Here is a 20,469-nt window from a genome sequence, read left to right on the forward strand (position 1 = left end):
TATATATAAAAAACAACAACTGCAAAAGGCACCTGCGGGAGGAGTTCTAGTTGATTGCCTTAGGAAATTCTCTTTTATTAACAATGTAAATCAAAATGGCCGTATCATTTTTGTAAAACAATAACAAACTTGCTGAGAAACTTCAGAAATAAATGTCACAACATAACATTTGCAATTCAAAATCAGTACATCTAAGAAAGCCGTAGTCCCCCCTGTCATTCAAACTAGCTAAAGCAACTCTTTAAATAAACCTAAAAAAAAAAAGAAAAAAAGAAAGAAGAAAAAAGCCTCAAAACAAAACAAAACAAAAATCGATTTTGTAGCAGTAAAAATAATGAGAGGTTTTGTTCATTCACTCAGGAACTAATTCTTTTACATTTGTCGCTCAGGAATTCTCTGGTAGTTAGACTGTATAAATAGCGATCATTAAAATATCCATGGGAAGGTGAAAAGGGAATCTTTTATGCAGATAAATATTATTTACGGTATGTAAATGTCCTAAACTGAATATGACGTCAAATCACAATTTTATTTGGTGTAAATGCAGACGTGACGTCTAATTAATGATAAATGCAATATAAGCGAAGATAATGTGATCTTCCGTGTAGTTCTGCTAGTCAAGCGAAAGGTGAAAAAGTAGTTTTGCAATTAATTATTAATCAAGAAGTAAGACCCTTTCTTTCTCGAATGGTTTAATCTTTTTTTCTTAAATTTTATTAATCTACATTCATCGAAAAAGGAAAAAAAAATAAAGAAAAAGAGACTAGTTTTAGTTTAATACGAAATGCTTTCAAGGCATTTAGATTTTAACGTAATGTGTTTTCAGATACGGTAATGAAAAAACGAAAAAATGTCTTTACGTGAGAAATTCTTTTTTCTGGTCGATTAATTTGAAAAAATTTTTTCAATCTACAAGCAACAAATATTAATGAAAAAACGTCTGAAAGTTTTAGATGTTATCATGATCTTCAAAAGAATATTGCGTAGTAGAAACAACAGTAAAATAGATCAATGTCCTATGGAGAGTGATAGGAAGGAAAGGTAACACATTTGTGCCATAGTCCAGGGCAGAGCATTTTTGGCTGCATTGCCGTTTATCAACAAACATTTTTTTTTCTACGTAATATAGGCAAAAGGATGATGATAGCAAAATACTGAAACGTGAAGATCTTTTTCTTGCGTCTTCTTCTTCTGCTCCATATGAGCAGCAGTTTATGCTTTGTATTAAAAAGAAGAAGAAGACTAGAAAAAATAGAAGGCAAGCAAGTTTAGCTTCGAGATTAAGGGCCACAATAAAGATCGTTTACGTCATCTTCAATGAAGAAATGGAATCGTGGTATTACAATTTAACAAGTTGTTTCTTTTAGGTGAATTTTTGCTTTTTTTATTATTATTTTTTTTATTAATTGCTTTACCTCTAAAAACATGAAAGAAACAAAAATCAATTTTGTTTGAAGCTTAAAGTTTAAAGTAAAAGTAACTTTTAGATTAGCTAGCAAAAAAGAGGGTGCTTCAGGGAAGCAGAAAATAACAGAAAGGCTTCATTTGCATCAACTAGCTGAAAGGCATAAGTTCAATTTTAAAGCTGTAAGTAAAATAACATTTGTTATGGTTCAAAAGATGACTTTTAGATTTCTCTTGTAACACTATAAGTAACTTCGTGCGAATTTTCTTCATATTTTAATCAAAGCTGTAATAATATTGAGAGTTTTTGTTCATGACTCAGCAACTACTTCTTTTATATTTGTTTCTCAGGATTTCTCTGGTTGTTGTGCTGCATAAAAAGCGATCATCAAAATATCCATGTGAAGGTGAAATAGAAATATTGTATGCAGGTAAATATTATTTACAGAATGTAAATCTCGTTGAATATGACGTCAAATAACAGTTTTAGTGTAAACGCAAACGTGGCGTCTAATATGTGATAAATCCAATATAACGAAGATATTCTGAAAAAAAAAATATCAAAAATAACAAAAATGAATGAGTTTCAATTTTAATGCGAAACGCTTTTAAGGCGTTTAGATTTTATCTTAATATATTTGCAGATATGAAAAGAAAAAGCGAAAAACTGTTTTTACATGAAAAGCTCTATTGTCTCTTGTCTCTTGTCTCTTGTCTCTTGTCTCTTGTCTCTTGTCTCTTGTCTCTTGTCTCTTGACTCTTGTCTCTTATCTCTTGTCTCTTGTCTCTTCAAACAATTTGAAAACCCTTTTTCAATCTACAAGCAATAAATGTTAATGCAAAACGTCTGAAAGTTGAAGGTGTCATCATGGAGTGTGCAAACTTTCGTAATCTTTTTTTTAAGTGTTACAGTGACACTGATGCTCTTCTCCTGGGAAACACAAGCATTGAAATCCTAAAATTGAAAGGCATAAAACAAAGAAACGCCATATCTTCATGGAAGATGACATAAATGATATCAACGGTCGCCCTTAATCTAGAAAGCTAAACTTGCTTGCCTTCTAACTTTTCTCGTCTTCTTCTTCTTCTTTTTAACACAAAGCATATGCTACTGCTCAGATGGAGTAAAAGAAGAAGAGGCGAGAAAAAGTTCTTCACGTTTCAGATTTTTGCCAGCATCATCTTTTTACATAGAATATGTTACATAGAAAAAGAAGAGTTTGCTCCGCCCTGGACTATGGTAAAGTGTTACCTTTTCTTTTCCAACTTGAAGGTGTTAACATAAGTGTGCAATTTTTCTTTTTTTTTTTTTCTTTTTAGCGTAACAATGACACTGGCACTCTTCCTCTGGGAAAGACTAGCATTGAAAGATCAGCTTGCCTTCTTCTTTTTTAACAGAAAGTATATGCTATACAGATGGACTAGTAGAAGAAGCAAAAAAAAGAAAGATCAGCTGAACAAAAAATGGTAGCCTGGACGAGACAATAGCGAAGCATGAAAGCCATAGAAGCACGGTTTTACGGAGCTTACTATCCCCCTGGAGTTTTTTTTTGATCGAATCATGCGTTATTAACGATACCGCTGTAATTTTTCTTTTTTTATATTTATTATTTCATACATTTCAAAAGCTGTCCATTGTTCTTAAAGTGTCATAGTTGCTTGGCTCTTTTAACGATGAGAAACAGAGCAAAAAAAAAAGAAAACAACAACAAATACACACTGGTTTTCGCAGTTCCTTATGATATTTGTTATCAAAAGAATATCTAGTTTTTTTTTAATGAGCATTCCTATGGTTGCTCCCAACAGACCGAAAATGACAAAAATATCCATATTTTGCACATGTGTAGGGCGTAGAGTCACTATTTCAAAAAGAAGTTGTTATAGCTCATTTAGACAATGGTTTTATTTTTTGGAAAAGATGGTTGGAGTGGTTGGTCCCACCCCTTTTAAAATCATTTACGTGTTTGGCAAGTGAAGTTGAGGGGAGGGGGGAAGAGGGTAACTAGTAAAAGTCACTCATTATTATATTTTTACACCTTAAATTTTTATATAAATGTTTTTTTGTTTAATGTAAAATTATTTTAACGTTTTCTGCCGAGATTTTTTTATCTGAAGTTTGAAATTTCAAACGATGATTAGCAAAAAAACTTTAAGCTCGTTTTGTTGAAAGTTGTACCAGCTTCACACACACTGGCTTGACTTCTTGAACAAAGTCCTTCAAAATATCATCTACAGGACGGGGCTTAGATCACTAACCTTTTCATTTTTACATTATACCACAATATAATGCAACAATCAAAACGTTAGTGAAAATCCTGCCCAAGGTTGGCCATACATACTCTTATCTTTTTGGATAATAAAAAAACATCTTCATTCATGTCATACATGTATTTTTAAAATAAGAGTAGTTTACTCCCACGATACATATACAAAGAGAAATGCATTATTATAACTATTCATTTTTGTAGATGAAGAAGATTAACACGGCGCTATATTTCTACTTATATCAGTTAGATTTTCTTATATCAGTTAGATTATATAGTTTCATAATTAAAACTGTTAAATAGAAATGCAAAAGCACAAATACCAAACATGCTCATTTAAAACATTAAAAAGAAATACTTATTTGCTTTTATCCTACAGATAGAGTAGCAGAAAAATCCGCAAGTGCCTAAAATGTTAGGAGCGTCCACTAATTCAAACCGCATTCGTATTCAACTCCACAACGTAATGCGTTCAAAAACAGTTCACAGCATCTTTTTGAACTGGTGAATTAATTAGCTTAACTAATGTTTCAACTCGCAATTATGTCTCTTTGGATCCAAGAAATTTTTAAAGCATCTCGTCGCGTTGGTTTGACAAGGTTCTAACTGACATTTTTGCCAAAATTGACTTAATCATTTTATTTGACTATTTAAATCATGATGAACAAAATAAACTGAAATTTACAGCGATATAGCACAAAACAAGCAAACTGCTAAAGTGCCAAAGTTCTATCTGCAACTTTATTTAACTAATATTTAGTTTGACAAGGTTCTAACTAACAATAACTTCATAATCTCTTGCTGGTTTTTATTAGCTATTATGATAGAGAGTTTTAAACCCATCAAAAATCATATAAAAAGTAGGTCTAAAAATCAACAAAAAGTGTTCTAATTTGACACCGATGCAACTATTTTAACTTGTTAAATAAAAAACATCAGTAATATTAAAATTTAAACAACTTATAATAAAACGTTTTTGTAGCAATAATAAAAACCAGGCTACGTAGTTAAAAGAGAAACCACGAAGAAAACAATTGTAGTGAAAATGCAAATAAAAACTGATGACCACGCTGAAAAACAATCTTTTTCAAAAAGGAATTACGCCTATAGATATTTTTTTCATGTAAAAGGAGAAAAAGTCCGTGTTTCCAAAACATTTTACCAAACTACACTGTCAATTTCACAAAAGCTAGTTTACCAAACATTTGAAACAAATACTCCGGCACAAGATCTACGAGGTAAAATAATGAAAAGCAAACGCACAGTGCACCAAAACGTACACCAGCTTAGCTAGGGATCACATAAAATCTTTTCCAACAGTTGAGTCACATTGTCGTGTAAGAACCAATAGAGAATACCTTGAGTCACACCATAATATTTAAAAAAATATATAATCTTTACAAAGAGAAATGTATAAACGAAAATGTTGAGCCAGTAAAAAAATCTATTTATTACCATATTTTCTTCACCGAATTCAATCTTGGTTTTCACATTCCCAAAAAGGATAGATGCGACCTTTGTGAGAAGATTAAAGTTGCTGAAAACACTGATACTATGTCTGAAAAGTTGAGAGAAGACTTTGAAAGACATCAAGTTTTTAAAAAAGAAATGAGAGATATAAGTGCTAAAGAAAAAAAAAGATAAAAATGTTCCGGTTTTACTTTTTGACCTTCAAAATGTTATTTTGACTCCGCATGCAGAAATTAATTCCCTTTTTTATCTGAGAAAGCAAAGCGTGTATAATTTGACAGCTTATTTTTCAACAACCAAAAAAGTGTACTGTGCATTATGGACCAAATCAATGGCGGGAAGAAGCGGGAATGATCTTGCCAGTGCCTTTTGCAAAATTTTGAGTGATGTGGCAGAGGAAAATGACGTAAGTGACTTAATTATTTGGTCTAACTCCTGCGTTCCTCAAAATCAGAATAGTATATTATCAAATGCTGTGTTACATTTTTTAAGAGACAATCCTAACATTAACTCAATTACTATGAAATATTCCCTTCAGGTCCTTCATGCGCCCAAGAGGTGAATCATGCCCATAGGGAAGTTGAAAAGCTCATGAGGAAAACTGATTTTTATTGTCCAATTGGATTGATAAGGATGTTGAAACAAGTTAACAGAAAAAATCCTTGTCATATCATTCAAATGAAACCACATGACTTTAAGGATTATTCAGTAACAGCAAAGCTGTTTAATTACAAGTCAGTTCCTTTTTCTAACGTTGCTGTTCTAATATTTACTTATACATCTTACATTATACATTTTAAATCTAGCCATGATTCAAAATTGTACAAAGGAACTTGTAGACTTAAAAAGAAAAGATATAAAAGCTGCATTTCCGTTTACGCCTCTCTAGGACAGAGATTACTATCGAGTTGTTCTTCACCTAGAAAAAAACATGAAAAGCTTTTAAGGGTTGTACTTAATGTAAGAAAAATGAGCAGACAAAATGTTGTAACCTTGTTTTGTGACTGAAACAATAATCTAATTTATAAAAATTAGCTTTTTATTATATTATTGTTTCAGTTACAAAATTTAAAGTAACTTACTGCTTCAGTCACAAAATTTGAAAGTAACTAACATATTTCTAACTACCGTTAAATAGCAGTTAGAACCTTGTCATAGTGAGAGTATGATTATTTCACTATGACAAGGTTCTAACTGCATTTTGGGGGTATTCATTTTCCTATGAAGAGTGAAACATTTTTTAATAAAAATTAATAATACTTATAGCAAATGCTTATGTTATCATGAGTAAAAAATATTATCGATAGATTTTAATAATTTTTGATGGTAGGAACATAACAATTTTTAAAATTGATTTACTCAAAACTCTTCGCGGATCAGTTAGAACCTTGTCAAACCAACGCGACGATCTGTAAAATGCATGAACATTTTTGGTAAACAAGAGCCATTCAAAAGTATAATAAAAGTAAATAGAAACAACTCATTTTAAAGATAATAAATATTTACAACATTGAATAATAAAAAGCAATCAAAAATGCAATAAAAACAACAAACAACAACAATAATAAGACAATTTAAAAAGTAAAACAAAAGCAACAAAAAAAAAAAAAAAAAGAAGTAATAATCAATTACAAAAGTGATATAAGTGATAAAAGGAATTTAATAATGCAGCCACATTGATTTAAAATTATAACAAAGATAAAAAATGACAACAATAATTAAAAATATTGCAAAATGTAATAGAAATCTTAACTAACACCAGCAACAACAAAAACCCTGTCAACACAAGAGTATTTTAGAGCTGTGAATGTGATAGTGAGTTGGCATAACGTTGTGCATCTCGCGTCCACATGATTTAAAGAAGTGTATTGTTTGGATTTCTTTCTCTGGCATGGGGGAGGAAGGAGGACGAAGGAGGAGGGGACAAACTCAAAAAAAAAAAAAAAAGAAAATAAAGTTGTCCCATTGATTAATTTCTTGCCTTTATTTAATTATCATCGATTTGTGGTTTCTGTCCCTTTTTTTCAAATTAATATTTCAACTTTAAAGAATGTAACATAACAATTGTAATCGTACCTCACTCTGGCAATGTTTAAGTTTAAGCCTTTGGAAATGTAATACGAAGGAACAACATTTTTTTTTTCTTCGCTTATTATCCTTATCAAAAAATTTGGTCTTAAAAACTGCAGATGTTAAAACTTTAATTTTAAGAATATACTTTGGTAAAGAAGCCGAAACACCAACTTGAGATGATATGAAAGCATAGGTTGCTAATTTTATGATTTTTTGGGAATTTTTTTACTTTAATATCTATCCACGTTTGTATCACAATGGTTTACAAAAAAATATAGACTGTATTGTTTGTGTATATATATGCATATATACAATTGCATATATATATATATATATATATATATATATATATATATATATATATATATATATATATATATATATATATATATATATATATATATATATATATATATATATATATATATATATATATATATATATTTATATACATATATATATATATAAAACCCTTTTTTATGTTTCTTTTAACTGAGTTCACACAATTGTGGACTAGAGTTTATCCTTCCTAATATTTACAGAATAATAGCGTCTTGAATTGGTAGTGCAAAATATAATAGTTTCTCTCAACCAATTTTAAAAATGCGAATTCTAAGTTAAATGGATTTGCCTACGGAGTGAAAAAGTGCATTTATTAAGTTAACAAAAGCGAGATAAATATTCCATAGCGTGACAATCATTTTGTAGATCAAATAGAAAATTTTCAATCATAAGAGTTTCAAATTAAACAAAACTATTTTCATAAATCGAGTCAAAATTCGATGTTTTTTTTTGTTTTGTTTTAAGGAAATGAATTATGTTATATCTTTTTAAGAACTGGAAAATTACAGCTTTCCAATGATATACTAAGCTTCTTTTTCTCTAAAGGTTTAAAGCTATGATAATTTATAAACTATTATAGAATAATTTTAGAGCGCGGCTTCAAATGGATGAACTGCTCTTTGTTATCAAAACAATTACTTCACCAAATCTTGATACAAAACACGTTATTTAAATTGAAAATACGGATTATGATCATGTATTTGACACTGCAAATCTAAAACTCACATTACGTAAGTATAGCGTAAATATGTAACATACAAAACGCAAAAAAAATGTTTTTTAATGCAACAGGATGTATAACTCGAAGGTTAGCATGTTTTAGACATCCGTTTTACTTACGCTATTATATGGTAAACAAAGAGGCTTAAAAAATAAACACGTTAATTAAAATGATATTGAAAAAACAACGTAATTATCAACTTTTATAAAAAGAAACTTTTAATAAATTAAAACGAAGCATAAATATTGAATGGAACGACGTTCTTGGTATATAAGTGTTTAACACTTATTAGTGTTGAATTCGAAAAGCAAACGACGTTTTTTACAGGTTAATCCTGTTTTTGTTCAACAAACAAAAGAAGTATCTAAAAATCTTCAACAAACAAAGAAGTATCTAAAAATCTTCCAAAGCTTTATTTTGGTTGGAATCAATATGGAAAAGAAAATTGAGATCAATGAGGAAGAAATAACTTTTGTATCTGTTTCTCTGCCGCAACAAAGTTCCAACGACTTTAATTTTGATGAGAATGATGATGGTTCATTTCAGAGTAAATCACCAAACGAAATAAACTTAAGCACTGCTCCTCCTAAGCATGATTCTCTAGTTGATAAAGACTCCAAGTTTAAAGAAAGCTTTGGAGCATTTTTCTATAAAGTTGCTGGGCCGGATCAATTGATGGACTCGTTTGAACTGCAAAATGTTTTAAAAATGATATTCAAAGAAAACGGAAATCACATCGTTTTGGAAACCAGTCGTTGTATTCTAGCTTCAGTAGATACTAATCGAGACGGCCGCCTTAGTTATAGTGAATTTAAGAACCTATGGTTTAAAGTCATAAAATGGAAAAAGTGCTTTGAAAAGTCCGACCTAAACAAAGACAAAATGATTAACAAAGAGGAGTTGGATTTGGCTCTTAAAGATGTTGGGATTCATCACATTAATCCAACCACAACTAACGCAATATTTTCGCGGTATGTTAACAAACAGAATCTAATAAATATGGATGATTTTATACAAATTTTATGCAAGTTCGATTCAGTGACGCGATGGGTTAAAGATTTTGATAAGAATATGACTTTAGACGCTTTTATGAGGGAGCTGTTATACTGCTAGTCTTCTAAAAGAACTATATGCTACTAGTCAGATGTAAACAATATAAGACATATCATTATCATCTATTTAGTTGTTATTAACATTTCATTTACATTATTTTTGACTGCAATAGCTATCTAGGTTTTATTAAAACCGTTTATAAAAGCCTAGTTTTATAATCGAGCTTAATTAACAATTCTAGTTATCTAAGAGCTATTATATAATCGTTTTCTATTTTACACTATCGAAAAGAATATTCTAACAAGAATTCGGTTGTAAAAAAGCTATTGTTTCTTGCACCTTCATGTAAATGGGTCCAAATCAAAAGACAAAGGTAAATTCTGTGCTTCGATGTCATGGTAGCAGGTTTCCAGCAACCAGTGAATAGGTTAGGGTTTCTGTAAATTGCGCTATTTCATGATCAAAACAGTTGCTGTTTTTTACTTCATACATTTTATAGTTCTTACAAAAACGGAGCTAATCTTAGGAACGAACGAAACATCTCTGATAAAATATAAAGTTTGTTTAAAAAATAGTTGTATCAAATGTCATCATTTTCCTTATGCATAGAACAGACTTTCATGAGAGAAAAAATATTTTTAAACTGCACGGGGCAGCCATTATGCATTTAGGTGCCAGCAATTGATCTTATGGTAAACAATTTACGATAGAACACAGAAAAAGGGATTAAAAACAAGAACTGCCATGCTGCTTCTATCAAAAGATTAGGAATGTCAAAACTTTAACTTCCTTAGGTGATGTCTTAGTATGTACACAGAACTAATTATTTCTCAAGATGGAAGGCGCGCATCATAAATTTTCTAATAAGCTAAATATAACTAAACAATAAAAAACGAAAAAAATGAGAAAAGATTACGGTTATCTCCCATCGAATGGACGTATGTTGCTTTTGAAGCCTATTGTTAATGTTTCAAAATTGTGATCAATGTATTAGATATTGTTAGCTGATTCTCCGTCAGCTAAGCAAATAAGTGTGGATCAGTATTATTTGTTTCCATAGCGAAGTCACAGAGTTAAATGTGGAATCGTTAGCTGTGGTATAGAGGGATGGGGTAGGACCAGCCGTTACTAAAATCTGCAACATTCGAATCGACTTGTATTAGTAGAGGGAAAAAATTAATTCGGAGAGAAAAGAGAAAATCAAATGTAATCATTCTTAACAAGTATCTCTTTCTTAGATATTGTTTTCATAATTATTATTTATTGTAGTTTATTATTGCAAAGATTACTTATGTGAAATTGAACTTTTCTCTTAAGCGCAATGAAATGACGAATAAACAAAAACTGCTTTTTAAAACCTTTCCTGTTTTCATTACGAAGAATGAAAAAAGAAGTCAGTTGCTTTATTTTTCTTTTTCAAAGAAGCGAACCAATCACAGGTTTGTTTTTTCACGTTTTTATGTTTCATTTGTTGTAATGTATCTAATTTTCGGAAACTAATTTTTACGTTCTAGCAATACAAAAGTTCTTTCATAAAAGCATCTAAAGTCATTTTCTTATCAAAGTCTCTCACCCACCGCATTACTGTATTGAGCTTGCATAAAATCTGTATAAAGTCATCCATGCTTATTAAATTTTGTTTATCACCATATCGCAAAAATATCGCGTTGGTTGAGGCTACCTCAATATGAAAGTCAAGTTTCTTAAGAGAGATTTCCAGCTCTGATATGCTTATCATTTTATCTTTGTTTAGATCGGATTCTTCAAAACATTTTTTCCACTTCATAATATTAAACCAAAGTTTTTTAAACTCGTAATAACTAAGTCTGCCGTCTCTATTAGAATCTGCTGACGCAAGAATACAACGACTTGTTTCCAGACTGAACTTTTTGGCGTTTGCTTTCTTATAAAATATCATGGATAACACATTTTGCAGCTCGAAAGAATCTATCATTTCGTCTACCCCAGCAACCTTATAAAAAAATGGCCCAAAATTATCAAGGAATATGCCTTCCTTATCCTTCAAAGTGTTGATCAATGGATATTCCCGAGTTATCACAGGATTGTTGCACAGTTTATTGGTGTCATTTTTTGCTTCAAGTGGTTCGTCCTCTAAAGCAAATGTGTCCTCAAAACTGATTTTGTACTCGCCTTGTTGCGGTAAATTTACTTCATAACATAATTCTTCATTTATCATTTTATTATTTTTATTCTGTAAGGAGATAAAACTTTAAAATACCTTTAGATTACCGTTAGTTTATTGATTTTAAGACCAATGTGACGCAGTAAATCAAATCATTAGAACAAATTCCATTGTGATAAAAGTCTTTTCCATAAGTATTTATACGAATTAAAACTTGAAAATAGTTCAATTAAATACTTTTTCCATACTCCATTTAGCTAAATTGATAAGAAATGATGTTAAATGATATGAAATGATGGTTGTTAGAAAAATTTGAAATTTCAATCGATAGTTTTTTTAAAACGTATGCTGCGACACAATGAAGGGATTTGTTGGTAATCCTTATAAAATTGATTTCTTTCAAATGATTGAAGTTTTTGCTTTATTCGCTACATTTGTAAATATATACTTTTTTTTTGTCACATAAAAACAAATGTCAAATTATGAATATACTAGGACCACTAAACAAAAATATATAAATCAAAAAATATTGACACATCAGGTTTCCTTATGACATCAAAACATATATTTTCGTAAAAAGTACAAATGTCATGTAAACTTTGAGAAATTATCGCTAAATGCACATTAAATGCTACTGATTTTCGTGAATAATTAACTTCTTGTAGATCTTTTCTTATCTCCAACAATAATCCTAGAGTATTGTTGTTGGAGACAAGACACATCCAAACTTTCCGGAAAGAAATCCAGATGAGAGTCTAGCATATGAATTCTTATGGACATATTACAGCGCAAAGCTTTTTATGACATTACGTTCATTTAGCAATTTTCAAATCATTGTAATTTTCCGCTTTATGGTTTCCAAGAAAATTTTCAACAACATTCACAAAACATTTCCAGGAAAGTTTTCCCTGATTATTCCGTTTTTCTTTAGAGTTTTTATCCTTTAACAGATCTAGTATTTGTGGACCCACAAATATTCTCTCTTTTTGTAGAAGCTGTGTAAGCACAGCTTAACAACAAAATTTTTTATCGGGCAAAGCTTTTTATGTGTAACTGTGGTAAACGTATGTCATCAGGGTTCACTAAAGGATCACTTTTAACATTTTTTATGGCCTTGAGTAATTGATTCCTGTTTAGACCCTATTTTTTTTATATAGTGACTATTTCTGACTCTACTGTTCCATTTGTAAACGATACAGCAAAACTTTGTATAAACAACCTGTAATGTAAGCGAAAGTGCAGTTACACTAAAGTAGTTACAAATTTTGCCAGTGTGTTCACGGTATTTAGTTTTCTAAGAAGAAACCTCCGAATTTTTTAAGTTTCTTTTATTTTGGAACCATGAGTAACCGGCGCTGAAGAAAATTTGTTTCCAAAGATGATTTGCTGGCTACCAAAGTTCTGGATTAGAGTCCCAACTTTCTGGTTGTTTTTTTGAGATTTTAGCACAGACAGTTCGGCTCTTTGTATGATGGGTCTGTTGGCCATAAAAAATTTGAATAATGGATGTGTCTGGACTTAAATGCAATGCTTTTTGATTGAGTAAAAAAATCACTTACATAACCCTTTGCTTCGGTCCAAGTCATTGGTATAGCAAATGGCAAATGTCTAGGTTCTTGTTTAGCCCAACCTAAATGGAGTTTAACCCTCTTTATGCAACATTCATGTGGAACCCAGGATTTATCTTAATACCATGTAGGAAATTCAAAATAGTCTAAATAGTACTGTTCAAGTAATGGTATGAAACTTCGACGCTGAGATGTAATAGTTAATTCTCAGCACACATAACAAAAACTGTCGGGGTTGATAAAACACGTTTGTGGTATATTCACGATGTAACCTACGTAGATAAAATGTAAGTTAGTCGAATCCAATAGTTAACAAATCTCCTAAATGAATTTATCCAAACAAAGACACGAATGTGAGGTCAGAAATGATTATGTAGCTGTCACAAAAGAAATGAATGTGAATGAAGCAAAACTATTGTATATTTTTAAAGAGGATACACCAACATAAACAAATATTATCACAAAGTTCTGTGACAAAAACAGTGGTTACCAGTGTAATAAGTTTAAATATTAGCATGAAAATGATTGGGTTAATGATAATTCTCACAATATAAAACTAAATGCATGGCCTGATTCTTAACAATAGTAATAAATAGGAAAATTATAAAAGAGGTTAAAAAACTAAGTAAGAAAATCAAAGAAAAAGTATAAGAGTGACTGCCTCAAATGTCTCAATAACTCAGTCTCAGTTTAAAAACTCTTTACTACTTCTGATTATTTGAAATCTTCATCATCTTCATCATATGTAAGTAATTTCAATATGAAATACATTATTTATAAATGGAAATATTGTCATACTTTTGGTCGGCTTGCTTTTATACCCTTTTTTTGTAAAAAATTGAGTTTGAATGCAGTTTAAGAAGAATTTTACCCATTATGATACAAAGCTTATAAAAATTGACCAATCAGAATACGTCCCCAACGTCAAAAGTAAGAACTATTTTGTTTACTAAAAAAAAGTGTTTACATTGTGTCCTGAAAAAGATTGTCAACTGAAGTAACATCGGTATAGTAAATGTAATTAAATAAATCAGTGTAGTAATAATAAACTTTATTTCTTACAAATCTTTTTCTGTAAATTTGCTAAACAAAAATAGTATCTGCTAAATAGTTGAAAAATCATTTGCCACTTCATTAAATGACATTTTTCTCAACGATGATTTGGTAGTTGTTTAACAATAAAAGATCAGTCAAATCGTCTATTATGGATCTTTATTAAATGCAACCAAGTCTCCTCCACAAAGAACACGGCTTCTGGAGTTGTAGAAGTTGCGCCATTTGTTAAAACAACTTTGATGGCGCTTTATTACTTACAAACTGACGTTTTTCTTTAGATTGCAGAACTTTAAATAATCTCCAAAACTGATTGGTTGAATTTCATAGGATAGGAAGCAACTCAATTCTTTTCGTTAACAAATTTGAGCCATAACCGTGTTTAAAATGGATTTCCAGGCTGTATTTACACCCACGAAACTTTTTTTCTAATCCTGGTTGTTCAACCCTACTACCAATTGAATTAGTAATTACATTAATTGCTTCATTACAAATCGCCTTGAAATAATCGCAAACATTTTACGGATAACATTTTAATCAAGATAAGATTTTTTGATAAGATAAAAATCTGACCACTAGTTTGAGCCCGTTTAAATTAAGTAAGAAATTCTGATTTAACTTCAGCAGACACTATTAGTTTACACCAACTAAGTACATTTTATCGTTAAACAACTTCCCAGATAACACATAGACGTCCGCCCGATGTCTATGTACATTTTATTCTTAAACAACTTATAATCAAACAACCACTTTCAACTTAAACAGTTGATTTATTATTTACACGTTTATTATTAAAAGTGAGCAACTTTGAAAAAAAAAAAACAAGCATCCAAAAAAAAGAGAAAAAAAGATTTAAAAGTGAATACAGTTTAAGCATCGGCGTTACCGCACCGGCGGTAAAAAAATTTCGGTAAAATGCGGTAAAATGCGTATTACGCACTTTTACCGTATGCGGTAAAAATGCGTATTACGCATTTTTACGCTTTCTTGTAACAGAAGACGGTAAAATTGCGTAAAAATGCGTAAAATCGGTAAAAATGCGTAAAAGCGGTAAAAATCGGTAATTTCGGTAAATTGTGATAAAAGTTTGTATAAGCGGTAATTATTATGGTAAAAAATTACTTTGTTTTTATCAAGTCAGATAGTTGTTAAATAATTAATTACCCTCTAAAATTAAATTAGTCTCCTATATAAGCTTGACAAAAGTCAAGAAAGACTAACAACCTCAAAGTTCTTCAGTGATCTGATTAGTATACCAAAATCACTACCGAATCAAACCATCTTCAAGAAACAATGTCTCTTTGGAATTATTTTACCAAATATTGAAGCAAAAATTGGCCTTCCAAGATGGCGGCGATCAGAGCTCTTAGCGGTGAACCGATGTACATCTAATAAGACTATTGCAATATGAAAGAAAATAATTAAACAGTTTTGAAAGAAAAACAAAACAATTAAACAAATTTTTAAAAAGTTTATAGAAATGAAATGATTTTTAAAAAATTAGACAATTAAAGAAATTGTCAATTTAAATGTTAAAGTTCAAAATATTCGATATAATTTTTTTATGTGCAATTTACGATTAAATTAATATTTATGTATAACTTATGTACCTTTTAGTTCTTGGTTACCCAATACAGTGTGCTAGAAGGTTGATAACACAACTGAATGGTAAGCGGCAGTGGTGTCTACCTACAATTTTGACAAATTTTATATTTTCAATAACGCAACATGCAGTTGTGCTACTAACCTTCTCAGGGCGTGTCTAGGGGATGTCTGCTACGTCGCTGGACATACCCAAAATATGTATCTTTATATATTTTTTCACAACTTCAATATTTTGAATAAATATGATGCGTCGGTAGATAAAAGCAAACAGAGCGAATAATTATAGCAAACTAAAGCAATAATTAAGCAAACTATACAAGTTTAATTGTTCGAACGGATGGTAAGAAGTTATTAATCCGGGATAACAGTTAGATTTACGATTTGGTATTTTATTATAGCGCTTTTCAAATTGAGAACGGTCTAAAGTTTATTAAAAAACGATTTATATATTAAACGGAGGTTGTTTTAATTTTTGACTTAAACAAATTAATAAAAAACTTGAATGGACATACCTTTTTTACTAAGTTATAAAGTACTTCATTTTTTAAATATTTTCTTTTGTTAATTTAAAAAAAATAAAAGTTATTATTTCTTAGAGAACAAATTCCGGACTTCCATTTCAATTACACCCTTAGTAAAGTTTTAGTCAAATTCTTTTGATATTTATCATCAGGAGGAGAAGACTACAGTTAACAACAAGCATATATTAAAATATATCAATGGACATCCCCAATTGTTTTATACAAAGCTGTGTATCTTTTTAATTACTTGCATTTTGAACAATATAAAAAGAAAGTAAGGGTTTTAAACACTAAAAATTAAATTCGGACTTACGTTTGTACATACACTAAGCCGTCTTACCTCATATATGCGTTTCTCAATGAGGAAGGGAGGGGGGGATGCTAAAATTTAACATTTTTGGGAAGGGGTTAAAATTGCGACTTATCCAAAAAAATTCCTGTACAGGCCCCTGCTTCTAGCACAAGCATTGGGTAGTTAAGAACTAAAAGGTACGTAAGTTATATTGCAAATGCTAATTATTTTAAATTTGAGATTTCTGCAGTAAACAAATACTTTTTCTTCACTACTATTAAACAAACTAAATTGAAACAAACTAAATTGAAACAAACTAAAATTAAAACTCCTACTTAGTTTTACTGAGAATCTGTATTTTATCATATGTGCCCATAATTATGAAAGTGGTCTAAGTCAAAATTAAAAAAAAAATGAATTTATCACTTATTTCACACGACATGATTTTAAACTAAATATATTCAATGTAATTTTTACGTCAAATTTTATCGTCAAAAATGAACCTTTAAAAAGTAGTTGTAATTACAACGTTATACGGAATTTTTAATTTATTCAAATGCGAATCATTAAATATCTCGAAATAAGAAATATGACTTAGACCACTTTCATAATTATGGGCTCATATTTATTCTAAAAAACGAAAAGCAGAAAGTTAACATACAACAAGCTATTGTAAGAATATGTTTTGTTAAATAAAAAAATATTTATACTTGAAGTTTATGTAATTATGTAATATTCCGTTATTTTTATGAAAAAAATCTTATGCTAAACAAAAAAATAGATTTTTATTTGAAACTTATCAATATTTGAGCTTAAGATATAAAATTTGATTATCATTAGTTTCTTAATTTTCATATAGCCGTTCGTTGTATCCGCCGCCTTCTTGAGAGGCCAAAACTGGCTTCGAAAAATTTTGCGTTTATATGAATAAACGAGCAGGCCCGGATTGCGATCCGGGCTAGTTTGTTTATTCATATTAACGCAAAATAAAATTAAGTTGAAATAAGGACAACGTCGAGATCTCGGTAAACGGGCTGGCTCGTTTGCCGAGCCAGCCCGCTTTCCATATAAAGAGGCCCTAACTCTAAATTTTCACCAGTCAACAAAAAAATCTATTAAAATGGCTGCCCACAGTTTAAAAACAGAACCTCTGATCACGTGGTATTAGTTTAAACTTTTATAGCATTTGTTTAATAAGACTGTACTTCAGGATAAAGTAACTACTTCACGCGTTGACAAATTACTAAACAAATTACACCAAGGTAAAGGAAATTAGTTGTCGGCACGAACAGATTTTCATCATTTTTTCAAGATAAATATTTGTAAATTTGGGAACTTTTTTCGTGTAAACAAAGTCTGTCAATGATAAAATAGATCTGTATGGATAATTTTAAAATGACTAAAAAAAGTATAGCGAAGTATAAAAAAGCTTAAATTAAATTTTTTATTAAGATCTGGTTTCATTCAACTCCTTGGTCCTTCATTCACCAGCCTTAATTTTGTGTATTTTTTTAGTATTTTTTCCGACATGTCGCCATTTTTTGCCTCGGCTACTTTATAAGCTCCATAATTTATATTCCTTAATGCATTATTTTTTTAGTAGGTGTATTTTCTTATAGGCTTTTTTATAATTCATTTGATAAAGCATAACCTTTTAAAAACTTATTCAAATTTATAATTATCTTGCAAAATGCGGTCAGATATTTCATGTTTTCGCTTTTCATATTTCATATATTATTTCAATTGTCATAATAAGCTCATAATAACCCATTTGTTTTTGTCAAATAAAAATTAGTTTATATATAGCTGGTAAATCATTTTATGTTAATATTAAATACTTAGTTATTCTTGCGGTTTGCCATAAATTGACTTTGCTAAATTCTTTAAAACTCTGACAAATTATTTTTTTCTTTATTGTATTTACATTCATTTTATGTATAAGTTATTTATCCTTTACTGTATATATTTCTGTTGTTAAACATAAAAATAGAAAATTCTATAATATTCATAAACTGGATGTCTACAGCAATATAATAGATGGAGTAATTCCCTAGACATGAAACCATTGTGCTCTAGGTAGCTACAAAACAATTTGATTTTTGTATTATTTATTTTATCTCAAGTTATACATGTACTAAGGTAGTCAAGCAAATGATCTCAATTTCTTTTCATTGTCCGCGTTATTTCTTAAGGTATTAAGAATGTCTATCTATATAAAATTAAGCTTAAAACTTGGTTCTTTTGCTGTTACCTTTAATAAATGAGAGGAAGTTGAAATGACTGGTTAGACGAGTCCAAAAATTTTCGTTAAATCCGACAGACTTTAATATAATTTAATTTCTATTGCTTAAAACAAAAGATTTCTAACTATGCGCAACGAGCATGGTTCCCAAAAAAAACAATAGGTTGCACGTCCATTTCTTATATGTCCATGGTAAAATGCAACATGATAAAAAAAAAATTATTTAGAATTTTTAAAAAAACACTAATGTGTCTTGTGGTTCATGTATTTATTTTTTATGAACTATCTACTACTGAAACATTGTAATTCGCATCCTTTTAAACATATATAATTCCACTATTTTATTTCAGATCCTGCAATCCGCTATCTTTTTACCAGATGCAAAAAGTCGATAACGAAAATAAAGAGAAGAAATTTCAAGAAAAGAGGAATGCTCAGGCAGAGGCTGATAAGTCCAGTACCATAAGAAGATATTTTGGTCCTATTAATAAAAACAAAAGGCTTGATAACCTCCCACATGATGCATCATCAAGTCACCAAACAAAAATGGACGACTTTACTGAAACAATAAAGTGGCCTTCACAAAGTGCTCAACATTTGGAATTTGATACCATCCTAACCCTTTCACTAGTTCTCTCTAACCTCCCGTTTCACGTTATTGAAACTGCTGGCTTCAAAATGCTGCTGAATTATCTTTGTCCACAAGCCAACCTAAAAAGTCCAACCACCTTATCCAAATTCAAGCTACCAATGATTTATCGCAATCTAAGACGTGATGTAAAAATGCAAATTGAGAGAGACATCCCGCATTGCGAAATGGCAGCTTTCACTACAGATGGATGGACTGCAAGAAATGGTGATCCCTTCGTCTCCCTTACATTGCATTATGTTACCAAAGACTTTGAACTCAAAAACTTATCTTTGGATTGCCAAAACTTTATTGGGAGACATACAGGGGTTTTGCTTGCACAAGGAATAGACCACATGATTTCTCAATTTCCTGGTCTTCAGAGGGAAGACCTTTACAAAGTGGGTGTTACTGATGCTGCAGCCAACATGAAGAAAGCAATCACGGAAAACAAAGAGATCAGTGATCATCTAACCTGTGCCGATCATCTGCTCAACACTTGTTTAACAAAGGCTGTAGAAAAATCAGAAGGAATCAATGGTATAATTAAGAAATGTAAAGGACTTGCTCAAAGGACCCACCAAAGTTCATTAGACTGGCAGGACATCAAGAAAGCGTGCGTGGAAGCAAATATAGAACCAGTCAAGATCATTCAGCCAATTGTAACAAGATGGAATTCTAACTTTATGATGCTTAAGTCAATCCTCAGATTGAAGGCTGGTTTACTGGTTGCTCTAGAAACTCTAAACAAACCAGATCTTCAAAGTTTGATTCCGGATGAGTTAGAGTTTATTAGTATTTACAACATTTTACCATTTCTGGCAGAATGTAAGCGATGCTCTGATTCCTGGTCTTCTGAAAATCTAGTGACTATGCATAAAGTTCAAAAAGACATATTAAATCTCCACTTGCTTTGCAAAAGAACCATAAATGACATCGAAGAGCGTGACCCTCAAGTTGCAGAGTGCCTACACAACTTCATGAAAGAATTTGAGAAGGGTTTACCTAATTATGGCGTTGGAGTCAAATACTATAATGTGGGTTCACTTCTGCACCCATATTACAGAGGATATACACTCAAAAATATTGC

General features: G+C 30.5%; 2 protein-coding genes and 1 long non-coding RNA gene across 3 annotated transcripts; 2 read left to right on the top strand and 1 right to left on the bottom strand.

The window, feature by feature from the left end:
- The first annotated feature begins 565 nt into the window (after nt 1-565).
- LOC149878842 (uncharacterized) lies at nt 566-3,031 on the top strand. The gene is made up of 7 exons (XR_016446922.1): nt 566-666; nt 827-1,041; nt 1,130-1,367; nt 1,488-1,587; nt 1,756-1,835; nt 2,309-2,644; nt 2,725-3,031. It is a non-coding gene; the product is annotated as an uncharacterized LOC149878842 (long non-coding RNA).
- Nucleotides 3,032-8,280: 5,249 nt separating this feature from the next.
- LOC149878843 (calpain small subunit 1-like) lies at nt 8,281-10,724 on the top strand. The gene is made up of 2 exons (XM_090072052.1): nt 8,281-10,533; nt 10,645-10,724. The coding sequence occupies exon 1, from the start codon at nt 8,707-8,709 to the stop codon at nt 9,385-9,387; it is 681 nt and encodes a 226-aa protein (XP_089928178.1). The 5' UTR covers nt 8,281-8,706; the 3' UTR covers nt 9,388-10,533; nt 10,645-10,724.
- LOC149878844 (calpain small subunit 1-like) lies at nt 9,431-14,935 on the bottom strand. The gene has a single exon (XM_090072051.1). The coding sequence runs from the start codon at nt 11,522-11,524 to the stop codon at nt 10,838-10,840; it is 687 nt and encodes a 228-aa protein (XP_089928177.1). The 5' UTR covers nt 11,525-14,935; the 3' UTR covers nt 9,431-10,837.
- Between the last annotated feature and the right edge of the window lie 5,534 nt (nt 14,936-20,469).

This window comes from Hydra viridissima, unplaced genomic scaffold (genome assembly GCF_058129835.1).
Source record: "Hydra viridissima isolate aposymbiotic clone 2 unplaced genomic scaffold, HvirCarnegie_v1 scaffold_14, whole genome shotgun sequence".
Classification (NCBI taxonomy): domain Eukaryota; kingdom Metazoa; phylum Cnidaria; class Hydrozoa; order Anthoathecata; family Hydridae; genus Hydra; species Hydra viridissima.